Source organism: Hippoglossus stenolepis, chromosome 5 (genome assembly GCF_022539355.2).
Source record: "Hippoglossus stenolepis isolate QCI-W04-F060 chromosome 5, HSTE1.2, whole genome shotgun sequence".
Taxonomy (NCBI): Eukaryota; Metazoa; Chordata; class Actinopteri; order Pleuronectiformes; family Pleuronectidae; genus Hippoglossus; species Hippoglossus stenolepis.
In genome coordinates, this window is record NC_061487.1 from 28,660,374 (window position 1) to 28,685,663 (window position 25,290).

A 25,290-nucleotide genomic window follows, 5' to 3' on the forward strand; every position below is an offset into this window, starting at 1 on the left:
TAACAATGGAATATTAATTCATCCATATTTGCAATTTTACGCTCAGGTGTGCATAAACCATAAACAACAGGCTATGAACTTCTTTTTAAGAAACCGAAAACTATTATCGTTATCGGACATGCGAAGCATGAAATTATCGGTGATCGGTATCGGCCAGAAAAATTATTGTTATTATCGTGCATCCCTTAGAATAATTAAACTAATTATCGTTTTATTTGGTCAGAAGAACAAAGACGTTAAAAAATAAACCAAACAAATCACTTGAACAGAAGTGTCACATTAATAACTGCTGTTGTTTGAGTCACCTGATAAATCAGGTGCTAGATTTAAATCTGGTTTGAATCAGGTTTGAATCAGGTTTGAATCAGGTTTAAATCAGGTTTGAATCAGGTTTAAATCAGGTTTGAATCAGGTTTAAATCAGGTTTGAATCAGGTTTAAATCAGGTTTAAATCAGGTTTGAATCAGGTTTAAATCAGGTTTGAATCAGGTTTAAATCAGGTTTAAATCAGGTTTGAATCAGGTTTAAATCAGGTGAAGAATCAGGTTTAAATCAGGTTTGAATCAGGTTTAAATCAGGTTTGAATCAGGTTTAATCAGTGAAGAATCAGGTTTAAATCAATTTGAATCAGGTTGAAATCAGGTTTGAATCAGATTTAAATCAGGTGACAGGTGCATCACCACTGATCCACATGTATAATCGGATTCAAAGAACTGAAAAACACATTTTAAACAACAACAGCTGTTTTGGTTTTTACTTGAGATATTGACACGTGTGATTTCTATTTAAATAAACTCTCTTTTATATCATTGTATCTCGTCTCATCTCTGATGGACGTCGAGCCCCGGCTCAGCTCAAATGGCCGACCTTCATGAACAGCTGGAATCCTGTGGGCGTCGTGTTCCTACAGAGCGACGACCACTAATAGACTGCAGCATCATGACGGTGTTACCATGGACACGTCAGGCACAGAAAAAGAAAAAGGGAAACACAACAAACCAGAGTTCACATTTTATAATTAAACTAGAATCAGCGTCCTGTGGTTGTTCTCCATCAATCAGAGCAGGCTCAGTCTCTTTAGATGCTCCTGACATGTCACATTCACACGAGCGCACTGTGACCTTTGACCTTTGACCACTGAATTCTAATCATTTCATCTTTGAGTCAAAGCGAACATTTCTACCAAATTTGAAGAAATTCCCTCAAGGTGTTCCCGAGATATCGCGTTCACAAGAATGTGATTGACGGACAACCTGAACACTTCATGTCTCTGGCCTCTAGGTGCCGCTGGTGCAGAGACATGAAGATTCAGCTGATCCCGATTCACACACAAACATGTTCTCTAAACAATTTATTTACTGTAGTAACAGGTTTTCTCATTAGAATAATTCAGATTGTCAATTAATGTTGATTTGATCATTAATATTAAATAGAATATATTAATATATTACTGAAGGTTTAGTTTTTACAACAGATTCAGATCCATTAATATTGAGATTTATTCTAATTAATTCTAACGTTTGAGTCTCAGCTTGTTTCAAAATGAAAAGAAACAAGTGAACCTGTGAAATAAGAACGTGAAGAACCATCAGATGTTTTAAAGATGACAGAAACATGAATAAAAAGCAGAAGAAGATGTTTTACCTGCTGCAGTGACAGACCAGAGGAGAGTTTGAGTTCAGCTGCTCCTGCTCAGCTCCGTCAGCTGGACCTGACATCCTGCCCCCAGCATGACGTCACAGCCACACGTGACGGAACCAACTGAACACCAGGGGGCAGCAAACTCAACACCTTCCTTTTCCATTTGATTTATTTACCTGTTTATTAATACAGAGAAAACTGCTTATATCCATCAACATGTTTATATGGATCAAAAAACAAATACAAATACTGTTGAAATGATTTTGTTATAGTGATCAAGTAATCTGTAAAAACGTTGTGTGCGTGCACAATGTTACCGGTTCTGGGACGGTCACACAGAAGCTACACAACTTGTTAGTGGTTTCCACTAAACATCTTAACCTAGTTCACACTTTTATACTTTTATTAATTTACTCTGTTAGTAACTTATCACTGTGGTGAAGTTAGTTTGATGTCGATCAAAGGGTTTTCATTAAGGGACCATCAATGCACTGTATAATACAGGGGCGGGGCCGGGGGGGCAGCTGAAATCTGAGGTCCTGTCAGTCGTCTTTTTATCTACAAACAGTCAAAAACTCTAAACGGCCTCGGTGTGTAAATCCAGGTCCACAACATAGAAATGTACCAAAAATAAAAACCTTGTTAGTGAACAGGAGCCAACTTCTCTTTAAGGTTCCAAACAGGAAACGCTTCACGTATCAGATCTGTGTCGTCAGGACGACGTCTTTCAGGTTTCTTCACATTCGGTTTAAAGATGAACTGATGAGATCGGAGGTCAAAACGTAGAACATGTGTTCTCCTCTTCCTTCTTTCAGTGTGAGAGCAGGACACCTTCAGCTGTTTTCACTCTAAACCTCAAACAGCCTCTGCTGGTGTTTACACATCGAGCTCCTCTCCTCACGCTGTTAGCGAACCGGTAGCTAATGATCAGCTAATGGTTAAAGGTCAAAGGTGAACTTCACTGTGACATCATAACATTTTTCTTTATAAGTCAGATGTTATCAGAAACAAACATGAAAAGTTCAAGCATTTAACTTTTTATTAAATCATTATTTTTATTGATTTTTGATAAACTGTACATATTGACATGTTTAATGACACACACACACACACACACACACACACACACACACACACACACACACACACACACACACACACACACACACACACACACACACACACACACACACACACACACACACACTAAATGAAACTGAACAACAGTAGATACAATATCGTTCACGTATGAGACGGAATCCCGACGAGGCGTTCCAGTGACGTCCACATGGTGGCGCTTTACATCCAAATACGACTCCGGCAGTTTCAGCTGAATCTGAGCAGCGTTGAGACAAAGGTCGTGACCTTTCAGATCTGCTGCACAAACCCATGACAACCTGGGACACAACATAATTGTTGTACTTCACCAGCTGCTTCACGTGTGTGTTTCGTCACGCTAACGGCGTCATGTGATGTCGATATCATGGTTGCGTCACGCTGATGGAAGCAGGAAGGAGACAGGGGCTGGTTCCTGGTCCTGGTCCTGGTCCTGGTCCTGGTCCTGGTCCTCCATGACAGCCTGGAGAGCCTCCAGTCCTTCAACTGACACAACGAGACTGCCGACAACCTGAGAGCTGTCGACAACATCCACCACTGCACACAACACACACAGACACACAACACACACACAGAATGTGACTACCATGGTGGAATGTAAATGTGCTGCAGTCAGTAAGTGTGTGTGTGTGTGTGTGTGTGTTCTGACCTGGGAGTGTGTGTGTGTGTGTCTCTGACCTGGGAGTGTGTGTGTGTGTGTGTGTCTGACCTGGGAGAGTGTGTGTGTCTCTGACCTGGGAGTGTGTGTGTGTGTGTGTCTCTGACCTGGGAGTGTGTGTGTGTGTGTGTGTGTGTGTGTGTGTGTGTGTGTGTGTGTGTGTGTGTGTGTGTGTGTGTGTGTGTGTGTCTGACCTGGAGTGTGTGTGTGTGTGTGTCTCTGACCTGGGAGTGTGTGTGTGTGTGTGTGTGTGTGTGTGTGTGTGTGTGTGTGTGTGTGTGTGTGTGTGTGTGTCTCTGACCTGGGAGTGTGTGTGTGTGTGTGTCTCTGACCTGGGAGTGTGTGTGTGTGTGTCTCTGACCTGGGAGTGTGTGTGTGTGTGTCTCTGACCTGGGAGTGTGTGTGTGTGTGTCTCTGACCTGGGAGTGTGTGTGTGTGTGTGTGTGTTCTCTGACCTGGGAGTGTGTGTGTGTGTGTGTGTGTCTCTGACCTGGGATGTGTGTGTGTGTCTCTGACCTGGGAGTGTGTGTGTGTGTGTGTGTCTCTGACCTGGGAGTGTGTGTGTGTGTGTCTCTGACCTGGGAGTGTGTGTGTGTGTCTCTGACCTGGGGTGTGTGTGTGTGTGTGTGTGTGTCTCTGACCCGGGAGTGTGTGTGTGTGTCTCTGACCTGGGAGTGTGTGTGTGTGTGTCTCTGACCTGGGAGGTGTGTGTGTGTGTGTGTGTGTCTCTGACCTGGGAGTGTGTGTGTGTGTGTGTGTCTCTGACCTGGGAGTGTGTGTGTGTGTCTCTGACCTGGGAGTGTGTGTGTGTGTCTCTGACCTGGGAGTGTGTGTGTGTGTCTCTGACCTGGGAGTGTGTGTGTGTGTGTGTGTCTCTGACCTGGGAGTGTGTGTGTGTGTCTCTGACCTGGGAGTGTGTGTGTGTGTGTCTCTGACCTGGGAGTGTGTGTGTGTGTGTGTGTCTCTGACCTGGGAGGTGTGTGTGTGTGTGTGTGTCTCTGACCTGGGAGTGTGTGTGTGTGTGTCTCTGACCTGGGAGTGTGTGTGTGTGTGTGTCTCTGACCTGGGAGTGTGTGTGTGTGTGTGTGTGTCTCTGACCTGGGAGTGTGTGCGTGTGTGTCTCTGACCTGGGAGTGTGTGTGTGTGTGTGTGTCTCTGACCTGGGAGTGTGTGTGTGTGTGTGTGTGTCTCTGACCTGGGAGTGTGTGTGTGTGTGTGTGTGTCTCTGACCTGGGAGTGTGTGTGTGTGTGTGTGTGTCTCTGACCTGGGAGTGTGTGTGTGTGTGTGTCTCTGACCTGGGAGTGTGTGTGTGTGTGTGTGTCTCTGACCTGGGAGTGTTGTCTCCATCAGGTCTCGTCGTCTCTCCAGGATCTCGGGGATCCTCACAAAGGCCACGCCCACGTCCTCACACTCCCTCTCCTGCTCCTCCTCCTCTGGAGGCTCACTCACCACCGTGAATTTGATTCTGAAGAACGATGACACACGAGTCGGTCACACAAACACACACATAAACACAAACACACTAACGCACACAGACACACACTAACACCTCACCTTTCCGTCTCAGGGTGTCGCCCCTGCAGGACGCCCCTCAGCAGCCGCCGCCTCGGCCCGTTGTTCTCAGCGTCCACAGGAACGACTGAACAAACAGGTCAAAGGTCACTGACTCGTTAATAACAAAGAAAACCTTCTGCACATTTCAAGATGGATGACAGGTCTCCACCTCCTCCAGAGTGAAGCCAGAAGATCTCATCTGAGTGCAGTCGTGATCATGGAGAGAAAAGACTCTGGACCGGACTCGTACCTTTGCTGTGATTGAAGTTGATGCTCTTGCCCTGCGGGGGTTTGGGGAGAGACACTGGCGTTTCCTCTGTGGGCAGATCCAGGAGAGAGTACTCCACAAAGAGACGCACCACGCTGCTGTCCATCGCCACACGAGACTCCGCCCTCAGGCTCAGAGACACCACCTCCACCCGCACTCGCTCCGACGGCTGAGAGAGAGACAGACAGAGAGAGAGAGAGAGAGAGAGAGAGAGAGAGAGAGAGAGAGAGAGAGAGAGAGAGAGAGAGAGAGAGAGAGAGAGAGAGAGAGAGAGAGAGAGAGAGAGAGAGAGAGAGAGAGAGAGAGAGACAGAGAGAGAGAGAGAGAGAGACAGAGAGAGAGAGAGAGAGAGACAGACAGAGAGAGAGAGAGAGAGAGACAGAGAGAGAGAGAGAGAGAGAGAGAGAGAGAGAGAGAGAGAAAGAGAGACACAGACAGAGAGACAGAGAGAGACACAGAGAGAGAGTTGTGATGAATAAACGTATAACCATGTCACTGATACAAACACATGATTGGTTCTGTTGGACTCAGCAGAGAATCAGGAGGTGAGTTCTGACACAACAACAGGTAAACAGAGTGTCCCTCACCTTCCTCCCTGAGGCCGAGCCGTGAACTACACAGTCATCGCTGTCCGACCGATCTGATTCACTGTGATCCTGTTTGGCTGCTTCCACATCTGGACGGATCCAGACAGGGAGCGCGGGGGAACAGAGAAGAAGAGGAAAACAACGAGGTGATGATGAAGTGTGCGGCATCGGGGGGCTGCTATCGATTAACGAGGTGAACAAACTCTGTCATTAACATTTATGAACTCTGCTCTCAATATAATATTGATGAGTGTTTAAACCTCTGCACCTGTAAGACACAGCACAGGGCTCAACACCTCCAGGAGATTGATCTGTGATAACAACTGGTTCAGTGTGTTTATACACACACACACACACACACACACACACACACACACACACACACACACACACACACACACACACACACACACACACACACACACACACACACACACACACACATCTAACTGTTAATATCATCTCATATAAGAAAGAGTTTTACAAACAGAGAAACTTTGACAGTTTCCACAAAAACAATAAAATCTTCAGCTGCGTCTGTTTTTGTTATTTCTTTACCGTCAGAGCAGATGATGGAAAATCAATAATGAAGATTTATTTAAAAATGTATATTATATTTTATATTTGATGTATTTTCACCTTGGATGATTTCCTCAGAGATTTCAGAATCATCAGAGAAGGACTGAGAGGCAAGAAGCAGCTGACCCTCAGAGACACTGGGACACTGTGTGTCCTCGTCCCCCTGCAGACCAGACTCCACCTGCCAACACAAAACAGCAACACAACGTTCACACACCAGCAACACACTGTGAACTGTTTAACACAGAGTCACTGAACCAGGGTTTGTTAAGCCGAGTTAAATCAGAGCAGGTTGAAGCAGCTTCGTGCTACAGGCCCCTGGTTGAGCAGGTCAGCAGTAAACGTCAGGACCTAATGAACCGGAACACAAAGTAACTTCACCTGATCATCTGCAGCTGAAGGATCCATGAAGGACACTTTTCTGGCAGCGAGTTTGTCCTTCACTCGTTTCTTCTGTCGGAGTTTTGGCAGCGGAACCTAAAGAACGAACAGAGACGATCAAACATCTTCACCAAGAGTAAAATTATAAAGTGACGTCAAAATAGCTTCATGAATTTGGTGGTTATATATTTATTCTGGAAGTTGAACTTTGACCTTAAGATATAAGACATTTGTCTGAAACGTGTCATAATTACTGCAATGATCTTTATTTACGACCACAAATGTGTTTTATGTGGTCACTGTGACCTTTGACCTACAAATTCCATTATCTTTGAGTCCAAGTGATCGATTGTACCAGTGTCACGTTCACGAGAGCAAACTGAAAACATAACGTCACCTTCTTACCACTGCTGGTGTCTGATAGACAAATGTTGTGTTGTGCTAACTAAACAGCTCAAAACAAGCTAACAACATGGTCACTAGCAAGCAACAAGCTAACAACAAGCAAATATGCTAACAACAGGCTAACAACAAGCTAACAACAAGCTAAAAGCAAATGACCTTCAAGGCAGAAACATCAGGCAGAGACGAGGAGTGACGAAAACAAAGCTCAGCTTCCTTCTCCTCCTGCAGCGTCTCTTCCACATCTTTGTCTTTCCTCTCTTCTTCCAAACCTCGCTCTCGCTTCCACTCAGTTTCCTCTACGGCCTTCTCTCCAGGGACCAAGTCCTCAGCGGTCATAACGGAGCCTGATGGAGGGCGGTAAGCAGACTTCCACTTCAGGGTCACTTCAATGTGTCCAGCAGTGAGTCCAGAGGCATCGCTCAGCTCAAACACTCCTGAGGGACAAACCACACACGATCAGAGGACCACCGTCGTCCGAAAGAGATGGCGTTTATGTTACCAAATAGTTTGGAGACCAGATAAACCAGTCAGGGGCTTCTCCTGGTGAAAGTTGGTGTCGTATGTGACCCCCTAACGTGAGTCAATCGTGTGGTATGAACTCAAAATGACTGTGGGACTCCTGATCACAAGATAGGAAGTCGTGTAGAGTGAACCGCGATCCGACAACTTTGAAAGTCATCATAACCTCACCTGAGATCGCCTCGTCCTGAGCCAATGGCAGCAGATGAACTCCGGCCTTCCCCAGGTACGTGTCCTTCTGCTGCTCCTTGTAGTCGAACACGTAGAACTGCAGCTGCTCAGACTTCAGGTACTGGTCCAGAACCACGTCCGTCAGCACAGAGAAGGACTGGAGGTCGTTGAAGTTGGGGTCGCAGCTGTCATGAACCACGGCAGTGGGGTAGTCAGGGAAGTCGAAGAATCTGTAGACCACGTAGGGACTCGGCTGCTGGGAGCGTCTGGACCTCAGGTCTCCACAGCGACGGACGGCGACGGAGAGATCGTTCCAGCTACTGGTCGACGGCTGCAGCTGAGATGAGAGTTTCAGGTTTATTCACAGTAAATGTGAATTTAAACAGTACTGAACTGTATATTTCTGAACAGGGTTCGGTACCTGTGCTTCTTCATGCAGTGCAGTGTTGATGCAGCCCACAGCCTTCAGCCTTTCTTTATACAGGCGGATGGTTTCTGTCATGGGAATCCTCAGCCTCAGCCAGTAATCCACAGAGCCCACAGACGTCAGCCCAACAGACGAAGCTGACAAGGACAAACAGAGACTCTCACACTGCTCCTGCTGCTTTAGTTCAAACAGAGTTTCAAGACTCATGTAGACTCTGCTTTTTAAACCATCTCAACCACACAACATTCGTTTGATCTGGTTTTAAAAATCTATTCTTTACATACGATGGAAAACACAGATGTACAGAATAGAAACATTAAAAATACAAAGTGAAAGATATGTTTTCATGGTAATGACTTTTGTTTGAAATTATCTACATAAAGACTCATAAAATATGACTTATCCACAACTAAATATAAAAAACAAATAAAACTGAGAAATGAAACTAAAGAAATGACATCTAAACTCAAACCAAACCAAATAAATATCAGCTCCCTGTTGTTTGACTTCAGCAGACAGATCAGTTCTGACATGTGTCATTCACAATGATATGAGCTCACTGTGACCTTTGACCTATGAAATCCAATCATCATCTGTGAGTAAGTGAATTTTTACTAGATTTGAAGATTTTCCTTCACAGCATTTTTGAGATATCGTGTTCACAAGAACGAGACGGACGGACAACCTAAGGACACAATACCTGCTCCGACAATGATTACTATTATTATTATTATTATTATTATCGTCCTAATAAATCCTCAGACCTGTTTCCAGAAAGTGTCTTAATTTGTTTGTTAAGTTGTCGCTTTGTTTGACGTTTTAAACTTCTGCTGGTTTCAAACCTCACTGCAGCATCTGGAGGATTAGTGCCTTGCTCAAGGTTAACACGTACAGGGGTTTTCTATATTTTGGACTCAGCTGGTCTGAGGATTTGAACCTGCGGCTTCGTTACTAGACTAACATCCTCGTTGATTCAGCTGAATCATCAGTGTGACTCTGTGTTTCTTTACTTCCTGTTCGCACTCACTCACCGACCAGCGGCATGGTCCCGTGAACCTTCCCGTCTTGCTCGAGCAGCTGTTGCAGGCGAAGCTGTCCCCTCGCCAGCGTCCTCCAGTCCAGGCCCAGCGCCTGGTGCAGCTCCACGGTGACAGAGCATCTATGGAGGTAGTCGAGGAAGCGATCATCCACGTTCACCACGTACTTGGACGTGAAACCGTATTTCGGTGTATGGCCCGTCACCACCGGAGTGGAATGTGGCTCAAACAGATAGAAGGTGTAAGTGCAGAAGGTGGAGGGCCCGTCGTCGCCCAGAAGACCCAGGGCCGAGGGAGACAGCGAGGCACTGACGATCTGAAGCTCCACAAGGTTCTCTCCACGCTCCAGGTGAAGAGCTTCTTCTGCCGGATCCTCGTCTGTGACGTCTGGTTGGAAGACGTACGTTTTGGTGCCGTAGGCAATGTCTCTGAGCTGAGCTGAGGGAGAGCAGGAGAAAGACGATTAAAGGTTTAGTTCAAGTTTAAAGACGGACAGAGGAGACACGACATCCTCTAACTGCAGTTACACCTGAAGATCTGTGATAGGCTGCTTGTTGGTGAAATGCACCCTGGGAGACGTGGTTGTCCTCTAAACATCCAGATGTTTTCTGACTCAGTCGTTCACCTGTGGTTCTGATGATTGAACCAGTTTCATGTCAAATGAAAGAAACTATTTTCTTCCCGTTTCTCACCTTCCAGTTTCTTGATCTTTGCTTTTCTCATGTCGAGCAGCTGCGCCTGACGTTCCAGCTTCTGCTCGAACTCCCCTTTGTCACCGTTCATCTTCCGTACCACAGCTTCCAGCTCCACCTGGTGACAAAAGGAGACATTTCTATCACAGAAAACTGGTTTCACGTCACATGTGAAACTCATTTTATGTCTGAGAGTTTCAGGAACATTTTCTTATTTTTTACACGACAGCAGAATCTGACAGGATGTGGGAGGATCATCGGGTTGAAATGGTCAGAGTCTTAGAGGATTAACAGGATTCACTTTGAATGTTAATTCTCCATAATTTCAGAAAGTAGCAGAAAGAACCGGGACGTAACAGACAAGACAAAGGGCTTGAACTGAACAACAGCGCCCCCTGCAGCCACATGTGGTGATTCATTCTGTTGGTTCCTGTGTCCCAGTGGTGAAGTGGTTTTCATGTGTAGAACAAAGTGTGTCAATGTGTTGAGCTCTGAGCGCGTCGTCCCACTGAACTGAAACAACTGAACGCATGATCCACTGATTTTTACATTTTTCACATTGGCCAGAAGAAGAACGAAGCCGATGATGAGGGACAAACTAGAATCACCATCCTGTGGTTGTTTGTCTCCACCAATCAGAGCAGCCTCATTCCAGCTTTTTATCCAGACTCATGAGTTCCCTTTGACCTTTGACGAGTGAAATCTAATCAGTTCATCTTTGAGTCTAAGGAAATATTTGTACCAAATTTGAAGAAATTCCTTAAAGATGTTCTTGAGATGGACACAATGTTCACAAGACGGACCAACTGAAAACATAATACCACGGAAGAATAAAAACAAGAGTAAAGTTATGTAGCTGTGTCCTCTTTGTCTACCTTGTAGTTGTTGCTGATTTTGCTCTCCGTGCTCAGGATGTTTCTGGTCTTCTCCAGCTCCTGGATGGTTTCTGCGTGAGCGGCTCGAAGCTCCTGGATGGAGCTGCTCCCTCCCTCCTCCGCCTCCCACAGGAAGCCCAGGTCACTGCTCCGCTGAGATTTACGTTTCTGTGAGGGCAGTAATTACATGTCAGGGGCAGGAAGGAGAAGCAGTGAGAACTACAATAAGTTTCACCATGAAAACATGAACAAAAGAGAATCTGTCACGTGATGACGCTGATGATCTGTTCAACATCTTGAACATCTCACAGCGTGATAAAGATTCCTCTCACTTTAATGAGAAGAAGAGCCTCGGTGAGTTCAGCCTCATCGTTCTCCTGTGAAAAGAAAAAGAGTTTTGACATTCAGCAAAACAGAACAACACCAATCTACAGAAGGAGTGTTGTTATGTTACCTGGTTAACTCTGTATATAAACTGACTGTATATAAAGATGATCACTGACTGTATATAAAGATGATCAGTGACTGTATATAAAGATGACCAGTGACTGTATATAAAGAGGATCAGTGACTGTATATAAAGATGATCACTGACTGTATATAAAGATGATCAGTGACTGTATATAAAGATGATCACTGACTGTATATAAAGAGGATCACTGACTGTATATAAAGATGATCACTGACTGTATATAAAGATGATCAGTGACTGTATATAAAGATGATCAGTGACTGTATATAAAGATGATCAGTGACTGTATATAAAGATGATCAGTGACTGTATATAAAGATGATCAGTGACTGTATATAAAGATGATCAGTGACTATATACAGATGATCAGTGACTGTATATAAAGACCATCAGTGACTGTATATAAAGATGATCAGTGACTTTATATAAAGACGATCAGTGACTCTATATAAAGATGATCAGTGACTGTATATAAAGATGATCAGTGACTGTATATAAAGATGATCAGTGACTTTATATAAAGACCATCAGTGACTGTATATAAAGATGATCAGTGACTTTATATAAAGACCATCAGTGACTGTATATAAAGATGATCAGTGACTGTATATAAAGATGATCAGTGACTGTATATAAAGATGATCAGTGACTGTATATAAAGATGATCAGTGACTGTATATAAAGATGATCAGTGACTGTATACAAAGACCATCAGTGACTGTATATAAAGATGATCAGTGACTGTATATAAAGACCATCAGTGACTGTATATAAAGACCATCAGTGACTGTATATAAAGATGATCACTGACTGTATATAAAGAGGATCACTGACTGTATATAAAGAGGATCACTGACTGTATATAAAGATGATCAGTGACTGTATATAAAGATAATCAGTGACTGTATATAAAGAGGATCAGTGACTGTATATAAAGACGATCACTGACTGTATATAAAGACGATCACTGACTGTATATAAAGACGATCACTGACTGTATATAAAGAGGATTAAGATCACGTCTCAGCCTGTTTTCACATCATTAAATAACTAAATAAAACTAAACTGATCAGAAACACTGAGAGAAGAACGACCTGAAATGACAGAAACCATCTTTGACAAACATGTAACGTCTACTTTGACTTTTTTTGTTTGGTTCATGTCTCATCTGCTAACATGGAGGAGGAGGGATTATGACCTATTCTGAAGTCAGCCGCCAGGGGGCGATCATGTTGAAGCAGGGAACCAGGACTTGTGATGAATGAATCTATTATTAACATGAGGGCAGAATAAATGAAAAGCCTCTCACCCTGCGGTGGAACTTCAAACGACCCCTGAGATCCTCTGCTTGTTGCTTCTGCTCCAGAAACTGGATCTGAAGCTTCTTGTTTTCTTCTATCAGCTTCTCATTTATATCTAAAAAAATCTCAGTATTAATCAAACGACAGAAAAGGTGAATCACTACGATTCGATTTGAGGATTTTCACTAAACCCCTTCATTCTTCATGTGGCTATATATCACAACAGGAGGAAATGACAGATTTTTACTCATTTAACTTTTGTTACAGTTACAGATGATGACACTCGTTTGTACTTCCAGATGTTCCACAGCAGCTCCGTGCTGCAGCTCCGTCTTAAATGTGAACTTACCCCTCTCAGCCTTGATTTTGTCGAGGATCTCGTTCTTGTCGACAAGGTCGGCCTTCAGCGCCGTCTCCAGCTGTGCGATCTGTAACTTCAGCTGCCGCTCCTGGATCTGCCATTTTTGTTGCTGAGATACGTCGAAAGCGCTGGAGACACAAAAGAAGATGACGACGACAATAATTATCAACTAATTAGCGTGAACTCTGACACAGCAGTCACTCTCCAGTTTCCTGTTTCTTCATCATTTTTCTTAACATGTACATTTTTTCAGTCACAATTTCTGTGTTTCCGTCACCAACAGCTCCTGCGTTCTTCAACCATTCAAACATCCTATGTTCATGTAAAAACATGCGGCTCCTGTACTTCAGCTTCTCTGAGGACGAGACTCGAGCATCAGCCAATCAGAACAAAGCTTCTCACCTGTTCAGCAGTTTCTCGTTGTTCTCCCTCAGCAGGTCTCTCTCCTGCTGCACTTCACAGATCTGCTGCTGCAGCTGAAAGACAAAGAGTCTGAGCACAGAGCTGCTCTCATCCACTGACTATACACTAATAATATAAAAACTTGATCATCTCTGTCTGTGTCTCTTATATCTGGAGAACGTTCATCTCATCACCTTCACACTTTATTGTTCAGAGTCCAGTGAAGTTCAGAGTCGAATTTACAACGTTGTATTTGTTTAGTGATATTGAGCGTATCACGGGTCCGTGTGAGAGGACCAGTGCTCTGAAGCAGCGACGGCTGGAACTCATCAGAGTTCTGGGACTGAGTCCTTTTGCTGCGACCAGTAAACAGCCCATTCAAACTGACTGATGCTGATTTGAACTGTTGAAGCTCTATGTCGACACCTAAAGCTGTCGGGATAATTTTCTTCATGACTCTGGGGTCAAACACAGATAATAACAAATCAGAGTGTGAGCGCTGAGCGCCCAGAGGCAGAGGAGGAGCTGAGAGCTTCACCGTTCTGTAGAGCAGCATCACAGGTCTGAACTGAGACATGTTCTCTCTAAGTGACATGTGGACCTGATGTAGTGTCGCTGTCACCTGCTCCATCCCTATCTTGGATGTGTTGGAGCTCTGCAGCCATTTCTTCATCTCCAGACTCTTTAGCCTCTCGTCTTTAAGCTGAGCCAACAGCTCGTCCACCTTCAGCATCGCCGCGTCGTAACTGGCCCTCAGCATCCGCTGACTCTGGAATAAAAGTGAACATTTAATAACAAAGTCCGACACTTTGATCCTCAGCAGAACAGCATGGTGTTCCTGAGCGCCCCCTGCTGTGAAACAGTTCAGCGACACGACAATCTTTAAATTGTATATTGTGGCAGTGCGAAGAGTCCTATTGATGTTCAAGTTCTCTGCTTCAGGTCACATCTTCTTTTTGTCCTCAGGTATTCTGTGGGAAATGTCCGGAGCAACTGACTTCAGTTCATGTCAGAAAAAAGCTTTTGTTAAGAGAAAAATGTCTGATGATTCAAATATATTGAACATGTTTGCCTTTAACATTCACGTGTATATGACAGTGGAAACACAGAGGGGACAGTTTGTGTCTTTCAAATGAAACTAAAGACGATGGAGAAAGATCCAGGAAGTTTTCTGTTCTCAGCTGCGTGAAGACGAAATGCTCGGACACACTGTGAGAAAACCAAGCTGCGTCTTTCCTAAGATGAAGTAGAAATACAGCAGGTGAAGTCTGCTCCCCTCAGAGACTCCAGTATAGATCTGCCAGTAATGAACTGATCGTTGGGTTGGGGGGGGATGTTGTTGCTGCACCTCAGTGAGGACGAGGCTGTAAAAACATCTCACCTCTTGTAGTTGTAGAAATCGACCCTCCAGCTCTGTTACTGCGTTGGACCTGTCGGCCAGCTGCTTCTGCAGTTTGATCATCGTCGTGTTGTCGTTGACATGTGACCTGAGAGAGAGCGAGAGAGTTTCTGACATGTTGGTTTGTTACTAACTTGAATCCTCTCACAGTTTAAAAAACACACTGGATCAATAGTTCTCACACTCGGGTTCAGGTCGAGCAGTGTTTGTATTGAGCTGTAAACAGAAGCTCGTATTCCTCGGACGTTTCAGGTGAACCAGGTGAAAAACAATGTTTCATCTCTCAGGTTTTCATTAGTGAAGCAATAACATCCACACACTAATAGTTTGAATATAAACTCTAACATCGTGTACCTAAGTTTGTTGGTCTGCTGCTGTCGGACCTGCAGGAGTCTCTCTTCGTATTCGGCCTCTTTCTTCCCCAGCTGCTCCCACAGCTGCTCCAACTCTCCCTCCATCTCCTCCATCTGGCTCCGCTGAGACTCAATCACTTTCTCTCTAGTTCACAAAGAACATTCTTATCAAATATCATCTCTGCTGTATGATGAGTGCTTCCTGAAATGTTTCCATGAGGTGAAAACCTACATTTCAGAATAATGACAAAGATTTCATTGAAATAATGTAATTAAAACTTTGTCTGTATGTCTTCTCATGTACGTACATCAGTATGCCTCACATATCTTGTATGTTACTGTTTTTATTTTGTAACTATTTCAATCATAAAAAAATATATATATAATAATAATTGAAATAAACTTTTAAACTGAAGCAACAGAGAATATACGTTATTTTCAGAGCTCAGCACTATGGTGACAAGCTGTGAGTGAAACACGAGTCGTCAGCGGTTTATTCTGAGCTCTTCTTCTTTCAGAGGTCGGAGTGTTCGAAACAGACGCTTCACACAGCATCTTTTCTCAAAACTCTCAGAAAGACGATGGAGTCGTCATCAGGGTCAGATTCAATACTTTCTTTTCATATCCACAACGGAGACTGCGTGGAAAGGGTCCCCGTCTTCAGGTTCCTGGGCCCCTCATCGCTGAGGACCTCTTCTGGACAGACAGCACCACTGCAGCAGTGAAGAAGGCACAGCAGCCGCTCTACTTCCTGGGGAACCTGCCGGAGAAGCTGCTGGTCCTTCTATCGTGGCTCCATGGAGAGCGTGCTGACGTACTGCATCTCTGTGTGGTGCACTGGACGCTCTGCAGCGGACAGGAGAGCTCTTCAGACGGCCATCGGCTGCCCAGTGCCCCCCCCGGAGGACTCAGGTCCTGCTGCCGCAGCAGAGCAGCCGGCATCCTGAAGGACCCTTTCCACCATGGACATCGTCTGTTGGACCTGCTGCCCTCTGGCAGACGCTAACCCGTCAATCAAATCACGGACAAACAGACTGAACAGCAGCTTTTACCCCTCAGCCATAAGAGAACTGAACTCTGATTATTGTTTTGATTACACTATATTGCACTACATGTACAAATACAAATTTATTTGCTAAATTGTCTGCCATACTGTTTTTATAATTAAATTTCTTCGACCTCATATATACACTTTTTTATGCTGTTTTTTTCTTTTTATACTATGCACCTTAAGGATTGCTGCTTCATTCGTTGCACACTGTGCAATGACCATAAAAGGATTCTCTCCTATTCCTGTTCCATCAAAGAAAACAGAGCAGAAGCTTGTTGTGTCTGTGTTGGACAGAAACCGTGACAAGCAAGGCCAACACTGAACCTTGTGTGTTATCGTACACGTTGTTAGCTGTGTCATCAACACAACAATAGAAGCCCGTCACACGGCGGTGGCGTATGTTGTCAGGGTATGGTTGTCATGGAAACAAAACCAGCATGCAGTTCTTTTTAACGAATGATTTCAGACTCAACACGTGAACAATCTCTGTCCCTCGGCCGCGGTCGAGGAGTGAACACCACAAGTGTAAACTGGTACGATTAGAGATTTAGAGGCTGATGGTGATGTTCCACAAACTCCTGATGTCTGACCTATCGACCTCTGACCCACTGGTTCATGTCTGGTGGTTACGTGCAGCACTCACAGGTTGCGGCTCTCGGCCCTCGACTCCTCCAGCAGACTGTGTCCGTATCGGGGCAGCTGGCCGCTTGGAGGCCGCCCTCCTCCGTCCAAATTCCTCGTAGCTGCAGGAGACACAGGCGATCAGCTTCAACACAATGACGTGTTCACAGTGACGACAACACACTTAACTCTTCAGGATTAACTGTGTCAACGGTTTACATTAAAGCAACAGTTATCAAGTCTGTGCTCTTCTAATCTCAATGTCTGGAACTCACTTTTGGGTCGAGTCTGAGAGGGCGACGACGTGTCATCAGGCAACTTCTTTAATCCGGTGTTGACCCGTGACTGGACGTGTCTGTAAGGCGATGGCCTCTTGCTCTGCACGTTGATGAGCTGATGTTTGGCCACGAGAAGACGCTGTTTCAGTCCCTCGTTCTCTGCCTGTAGTCCCCGCACCTTCTCCTGGAGCTCCTCCATCATCTCCTCCATCTCCACGTCTCGGACCCTGGAGACCGGCTGAGCTCCGCCGGCGGCGAGCTTCTCCATGCGACCTCTGTCCTTCACCAGCTTCATCAGCTTGGTGCTGAGCCTGACGGGCGGAGGAGGACATGCGAGGGTTCAGGTGACTGTTGTGAAGTTTGGTTTATTGAACGGGAAGATAATGGCAGATCAGCTATAGTATTAATTATTTATATGTTTATCATTTACTGACCTATTGATTTCTCTCTGTCGTATACTCTGAACCGATCATGAACCCGCCCACATTTGATTTGCTTGTTGTGGGAACTGTTGTGTTTCTCGATGATATTGTCAGGTCTTGATTATTAAGTAATGTTCCTTGAGATAATGTATGTTGTGATTTGACTCTACACTAATAAAAGTGACTTGACTTGATAAATTCTGAGGTTTAAGTTTCTGAAAGTTGAGACAACTTGGAACTAGTTCATCAACTCAAGGGAAAATTTGTGACTAAATGTTTTAGACATTTTCTTATTGAAACATTAACAGCCCTGACGGACGGTTGGTTAAGGTGAAAGGATCTTTGTGCTGTCAGCTGATGCTGGACTATGATCACAAGACTTCTTGATATACAACTTGTTCTCCCTCAGTTCCTCTGCTCCTTCATCTCCATCACACATTCTGTAGAAACACTTGAAACATTACAAACTGGTTCTTCTCATGTAGTGAATCCTGTTGTTGTGTTGATGTGTTCAGTTCCATCAGCATCTGTTGGACTTGTGTCCTGGGAGAGGATCCTCACATGGGACTGAGCTTTATTCACTGATCACTAAGTTTCTGTTTGACTCTAGTTGAGTTAAGAACAGAGGAAGTTGATCCTTGTTAACATCGATGAGACAAACTGGGATTTGGGAATATATAGAAATAAAATGTGATGATCTTAATGTTTTGTTATTGTTTCGTTGTCTACACACTTTCATTGGAAGTCAAATGAAATTGTTCGTATTATAATGGTAATGTTTAAAGCAGAAAAAACCTTGATCCGGCCTGAATATGTTTGGTAGGACTGTGTGTGTGTGTGTGTGTGTGTGTGTGTGTGTGTGTGTTACTTCTTGATCTTGTCCTCCTGGTTGTTGTTGTGCTCTTTTAGGAGCAGATTCTCATCATGGAGGTGCAGGAACCGATCCTCCAGCACCTCCCTGGACACCCGCGAGATGTCCTGTCGCGTCCGAGCATTTTGATGAACCCACGAGTCTGTCAGCAGAAACAACATGTTCTCGTTTCATTTGACATGCAGGTGATGATAAGAAATGTGAGGCTGCAGTGAACATACTAGCACAAATAAAGATTCCTAAATACAACCAGTGTCCCAGACCTTGTAAAGCAGCTGTGAGTTGGGACAGATTGACTGCCATGTCTCTGACTGGGACATCTGCTGCTGTCTCATCAAGCACAGTGGACATGTCCCTTCAGTGAACACTGTGTCACCAGCAGCACAATGTCTTTCTAACATCAAACTGTAATCAGTCCTCCAGGAGCATGAATCTGTCAGAAGTGGAGAAGTCGTTGAGCCAAACTCCAGTTTAAAACACAGAAATAGAACCGGATTTCTCTGTGGGGATTCAAAGATAAACGTTAGAACAAGACTGTTTACTTTTCAGTGACTGCTTGTGTCTTTATATGTGTTCGGCAAACAAGTGACCCCCAAAAGTCTTTCATTTGTAAAACTGTATAATGAAAGTTTCTCCACATGCCTCAGCCATCAGTGAGTTACAACGTGGATCAACACGACGCGACCAGGTCCTAACGTGTAAAGGTCCAGTATAAAACACGGTGCGTGGGGGGTGTAAGTGGGGCCGAACTGGAACCTGGTCCTCGTTCATCTCTGGACTCTGGAATCACTCGTCTGGAGTAAGATTTAACGTTACCTTCATCTGTGAGGAGGAAACTCTGCGAGAATTCAAACGGAGTCTGGTGAACGAGCCTCAGCTACAGTTGAATGTAAAGTGAATGTTTCATTAAGCAGCAGATTAGAAACACGGAGGTTGTTAATGTGTTGTTTTCAACGAATCTAGCGATGTTAGCCACACGAGCTAACGCTAGCTACCCTCTGCTCTGTGGGGGGGGTAAGCTAACAGGCTAACCCGGGCTGTTTGGAAAGACCCCCCCCCAAGGAGCCGTGTCCTTTGATCGTGTGGAAGCTCCTCTTCTAAGTCATCAAAGGAGCCTTCTCCTAACTGAAGAATGGAGAACAAGCCTTCCCAGAATAAAGCAGAGCAGCGTGAGGAGGAGGTGCGCGTCATCCGGACCCATGTGCGTTAGAACCAGTCAGAACCAGTCAGAACCCCTCGTGATCAAAGGACTAGAGATAAACCAACATGAATTTGAAATAAAGTTTGAAATGTTTCTCACCTTCCAGACGCGGAGCTCACCTCAGTAACGGTTGCTACACAAAACAAACGCGTCATCACACGCATGCGCAGTGGGAGTTCTGGGAAATGTAGTTTTTTAAATATTCAGCTCTTCTTCTTCTTCTGTGAGGTTTTATGGCAGCTGGGATCCAAAGTGTTGCATAACTGCTTCTTCAGTTTTCATTTATTTAAAATCTAATCAGCAGTTTTCTCTCTCTGCCGTTCTGATACGTTTCTGTCAGTGTTGGTTCTCTGTAGTTCGATGGGTTCTGTTGCTCTGCTTCATTGGTCTCAGATACCTGTTGGATGTTTTCCTATAGTAGGAAGAACCCTTTAGAACCCTATAGAATATGTTACATGAAGTGCCTTCTTAATACTTGATCTTTCCGTCTGTATTTAGTTGAACGGCTGCACCTTCATCCTGAGGTCGACCGACCTCATGTTCCTGGACGTCCTGAGGTGACCAGGCCTTTACAGCGGCTCCGTCTAATCTCTGGAGGAGTTTACGTCTTCATATCGGAACCAATCAGGCCATGGAAACGCTTAAATCAACTATAAAGACCTTGAGTTCATCTTTTACTGTACAGTGTTTTATTTCTTATGATATTTGTTAGGGTTACGGTTTCCAACGAGATCTATGAATAAACTTTGACTGATCTTGTGTCATGTGATCAGTTGGTGAGAGACTGAGTCAGAGGTGACCCAGTCCTGAAGGAGAACGTTACTTCTTCTTGAATGAATTCATATTAACATGATTATTATTTAGTATTTTTACATAGGGGTATTGTTGCTGTAAGTGAGTGGTTCCTCTCCAGTGAACATCAGCTCCATGTTCTACAGAACAATGTTCCAGACTTCAGGCCAATGTGATTCCTGACTCCATGTCTGTGAGCGACGTGGTGAGACGTCTCCCTGCTGCACGTCTGACAGGCCATCGTCAATGGATCTAATTCATTATCCTGAGCTGAGACAGAAGGAGTTCCCTCCACATGTCAGGCTCGTGGCTTGCTGCACGCCGATCGCTGTGCCGTGACAGTCTCCCATCACTGCTGCTTCTTCCAGCCGTGACCTTTGACCCCTCCTCCACGTCTGTTAAGGCCAAGACGAGCCAAGAGGACGCGGTGAAGTCCGGCAGCTGCCGGCGGCTGTCAGGGAGTCAGCCGGTCGATGAATCTATGATGCCAGCAGAGCTTCTGTTCAACCGGCCGTGCACACGCTACAACTGTCAGACACACGATGAGACGAGTGTGTGTGGGGGGGGGGCATCTCATCACACTATTGAAATAAAGGCAGATTTCTAATACTAAAAGCAGGTCTTAAACCTCAAACAGCTCTTTGAATAAGTGAGGACAGGCCAAAACGTCCTCACTCTAAGGTCTACATTTAAAATTGTCCTCACAAAGATATAAGTACACACTCTAAGTACACACTCTAAGTACACACTCAGAACTGTGGTCGATGTGAGTTTGTTTTCACCTGAAATCTCAGTTTAAACATCAGGTTGTTCATTTGTTTCTGAAACACTTTAATCTCATTTGCTAAAGTTCTCTTGGTGAAACAGATGCTGGACAGTGTCTCACAGGACTGTAAAAGACATGATGAGAGACTGTGAGTCCCACATGTGACACTAGGTGGCACCTGGTTAACACGACTGAGTAGCTGACTTCCTCCTCCTCCATCCACACTGTGTGTGTGTGTGTGTGTGTGTGTGTGTGTGTGTGTGTGTGTGTGTGTGTGTGTGTGTGTGTGTGTGTGTGTGTGTGTGTGTGTGTGTGTGTGTGTGTGTGTGTGTGTGTGAGGAAACCAGCAGGACAGACTGAGTCATGTCTGATGAGCTCAGGAAGCTGGACCAGTGGTCTAGTGGGCCAGTGAACCAGTGGCCTCATGGACCATCTGCTGTGCTGGTGCACTGTTCCTGGAGGTTCTGCAGTACCAGGTGGATGTGTCCTACTGTTACTACTTCTTCTTTGTTGCTTTGGATTTAAAACCACACTGCAATAATTTGCTTATTTTATCATTATTGTTAGTAGTAGTAGTATAACTGTAGTACTAGTAATAGTATTCATTCACATAAAAGCCATCAGATTAAATCATTACTTTACCGTCACACTTCCAGTTTCTGTTTGAAACACATGTCTGAACAAATATCCAGTTTTTCTTACTGTGACATATGAACATGTGAAACCTGAGTTTTGCTTTTGTCTCTTGAAATGGATTCAGTCGTGACCCAGTTTCGCTGTGGAGACGTTTTTTACTGTCTGTGCAAACCTCAGATCTTCATCCACTGTAAAGACAGTTTCTGTTTTCTCTCATTATCTGTCTGAAAAGAAAAATAGTCTCATCAAGCAAACGTTACGACAAATATTTTCACTTTGATTCAATGTTCCAGCTGATATTGAATTTGAATCAGTGACGAGCTCCAACGATGTGGTTTTTAAATGATGTGAGTAGAGGAACCAAATTATTTTCTTTATTTTAGAGTAAAACAATTGAAACAACTTTTTAAAGTCAACTACATTAAAATAGTGTCTGAACTCACTCACTAATCACGATATGTGAGTTCACAGTCTGTAGTGTTGTCTGCACGCTTAGTGAAATCCTACAAACCCTCTATCGTGGACTCCTTGTTTCCCACAATGCATCATGGAAAGTAGTGTCCCACTGATGGTCCCTCACCGAGCTGACAGTCAGAAAAGGGTCAGGGGACAGACGAGAGGACAGAGGGCTCTCAGCCTTCTCTCTGATGATTCTTCTTATTCTTAAAAAACTGAATCATTGTGAGGATAAAAACAGACTTTGAAACATTTTAACATCATCATTGAACAAGCTTTTGAACTAAACATTTAAAATGTATTTTCCTCCGGCCGAAGTTGTTGTTGTTGTAATCCTGCGACAATGACATAATTACCTGTGCAGAGAAAACGACCCGAGCGGTGTTAGATGTTGTTGGTGTTTTTGCAGATGAGCTTTGTGAGTCGGGGTCAGTGAGTGATTCAGACAGGGTTGATGTGAGCGGAGCAGCTGATTGGTCTGAAGGATCATGTGTTCATCAACACGTCTGTGAATACTCGGTGGCCCAGTCAGTGGAAGCTAAGTGAGATTTTAATACTTCACATCTAAAAGCGTCGGAGCTGGAACTACGTGACATTAACGGGTCGACGAGCGTGTGAGATAAATCACGTCTTCATTCCACCCAAAAAAAGGATGGCAGACATTTCATCATTTCCACGAGTTACCAGGAAAACTATTTTCTGTTTCAAGTTTGTGGATGAAGTCAGCGGGTGACTTTCTTCTTAACTATAATCGTCTTTTGAGTGCACAGTCAAACTCCTCAAAGAAACTAAAACAATGTTTAATCTGAGCCTCCTGGGGCTCGAGCTGCGCTGTCGTGAAGGAGATGAGGATGTCACTTAAGAAGAAAACACTTCAAAATGGAGGTGATTCAACTTTGAAATCTTTAAAACGCTCCCTGCTGAATTGTCTTCAGTGTGGAGAAGGTTGTTAAAGTGCACAGCTTCACTCAGAGTGGTTTTTATTTACTGAGCCTCCGCCTGTCAAAGCTTCTGAAACACTCGGACGTGTCCCATCAGCTGCGATGACATCACTCGTAGAAGAGTGAGTTTCAGTAAAAACACTGAATAACACACGTCTGTAATTATCTGCTGAGAAGTTTGACAGCTGGATTCTAATGATGGTTTATTTCAAGTGTGTTAATAAAACCCACGTTACAGACAGCGGCTCGTAAACCTCAGCAGTTTAAAGAGACTGAAGCAGTTTTCAGACCAGAACTGAAGTCTGGACATGTTCCTGACATGTTCCTGACATGTTCCTCACATGTTCCTGACATGTTCCTCACATGTTCCTCACATGTTCCTCACATGTTCCTGACATGTTCCTCACATGTTCCTGACATGTTCCTCACATGTTCCTCACATATTCCTCACATGTTCCTCACATGTTCCTGACATGTTCCTCAGGTGTTCCTGGACATCAGGGATACCCGACTTGGTCGGCTACCTTGACAACAAGGACAGATGGATGGTCATAGAAGTCAATCATCAATCAATAAATCCATCAAATAGTATTTGTTTAGCTCGTAATCACAAATTTAAATTGACCTCATGCAGCTTCACAAAGTGCAACATCCTCTTAGTGAGGGAGGAAAAACTAGAAGTACCACTGTGGATGTTTGACTCCATCAACCAGTGCAGTTTCCATTTCTACATATTTCTACATCGTTGTTTTTCCAGATTCCAGATATTTTCTAGGTCCCTGTGACCTTTGACCTTTGAACCCTGAGATCTAGTCAGTTCATCATTGAGTCCAAGTGAATGTTTGTGCCAAATGAGAAAAGATTCCCTCAAGGCGTTCTGCAGATATTATGTTCAGGACAGACAACCTGAAACCATAATGTCTCTGGCTGAAGACGGGCTGGAGACACAACTTAGAAACCTCAGAGACAGTCAACAGGGCTCGTCCTCCGGGGAACATGAATTTCTGACACTGAAATGAAACCGATGTTATTCTATCAGAGCCAGATGTCACTCACCCGAGCAGAGTAAATATCAGAATCTGAAATATTTCCTGTGTCCTTCATCGTTTGTCTTTTACTCGTCTTTGTCTTTCTTTGTCATTTGGCTGCTCTGCTGTGTCGTCTCAGTGTTTCAGCTCCATGTGAATAACAAAGCATGAAGAAAAACTGTTTGTTCCTCAGGGTTTATTCAGCTGTCGCTAATTATTTAGATCATATCAAGATTCCAGGAGCGACTCAGATTCTGTGTGAATGGCTGATTTATTATTTTCTGTCTTTATTGCAATTAGAGAATTACTCATTGACAATTGTTCATTTGTTTTAAGAACAAGTTTGAAGAAATATCAAAGAACTCTGATTGTCTCATTTTGGCAACACCTCTGTGGATAAGTGATAATTGAAGGAGCCACTCAGGACGAGCAGAGTTCTAACAGGTCGTAGGGATGTGAACTCATCAGCCCCACGGGCCAAGGCATGTTTTAACAGAGAATGATCATTTGGTTTCTTAAGTAAAACACCCAATATCTTCTGAATAGAGATTTTTATTATCAGCCGTAATATTTTATTCACGATGTACAAGAAGCAGTACTACACTACCCACAATCCTCAGGTGTAGTGGCGACGTCTCTGATTGGTGGAGCTCGCTGTTTCCATGGAAATGTTTACCAAAACCACGGAAATCATGTTGTCTGCAATTGGATGTTTCAGCGTTACTACAATACACATTATATGAAACACTATATACGAGACAAACTACAACATATTACAACACTATATGAACGAGTCATAAGCAGCAGAGAGAACATTTCCTTCCTGAACCAGAGACGTTCTCAAAGTGGACGTTCACGGTTCCAGGTAATGAGGTTCAGTTCTCTTTGTTTTCACTGACGTGTAGTTTCTCATGAACATCTCGAGAACTCTTTGGTTCTGAACCCAGAGGTCGTAGTTCATCTGAAACAGCCTGAACATGTCAATCAATCAAGTTCTGTTTGTTTATTAACAAGAAGTGACCTCGTCT

General features: G+C 44.1%; 1 protein-coding gene across 3 annotated transcripts; it reads right to left on the minus strand.

Moving 5' to 3' along the window:
* Positions 1-2,670: 2,670 nt before the first annotated feature.
* rpgrip1l (RPGRIP1 like) lies at positions 2,671-19,830 on the minus strand. Of its 3 annotated transcripts, none has more exons than XM_047340062.1 (25): positions 19,743-19,830; positions 18,706-18,875; positions 18,440-18,584; positions 17,147-17,460; positions 16,894-16,993; positions 15,201-15,344; positions 14,829-14,934; positions 14,070-14,216; positions 13,448-13,521; positions 13,034-13,173; positions 12,693-12,799; positions 11,244-11,288; positions 10,912-11,079; positions 10,037-10,154; positions 9,339-9,782; positions 8,302-8,444; positions 7,881-8,217; positions 7,347-7,624; positions 6,786-6,881; positions 6,465-6,585; positions 5,826-5,914; positions 5,221-5,407; positions 4,971-5,055; positions 4,745-4,881; positions 2,671-3,294 (listed from the first exon to the last, which is right to left on the minus strand). In XM_047340062.1, the coding sequence occupies exons 2-25, from the start codon at positions 18,791-18,793 to the stop codon at positions 3,134-3,136; spliced, it is 3,774 nt and encodes a 1,257-aa protein (XP_047196018.1). In that variant the 5' UTR covers positions 18,794-18,875; positions 19,743-19,830; the 3' UTR covers positions 2,671-3,133. The 3 variants fall into 3 exon arrangements, with proteins under 3 accessions (XP_047196018.1, XP_047196017.1, XP_047196019.1); XM_047340061.1 differs by having other exon boundaries at positions 18,706-18,942; positions 19,743-19,791; XM_047340063.1 differs by lacking the exons at positions 2,671-3,294; positions 4,745-4,881; positions 4,971-5,055; ... (17 more) ...; positions 16,894-16,993; positions 17,147-17,460 and having other exon boundaries at positions 18,436-18,584; positions 18,706-18,942; positions 19,743-19,791.
* Between the last annotated feature and the right edge of the window lie 5,460 nt (positions 19,831-25,290).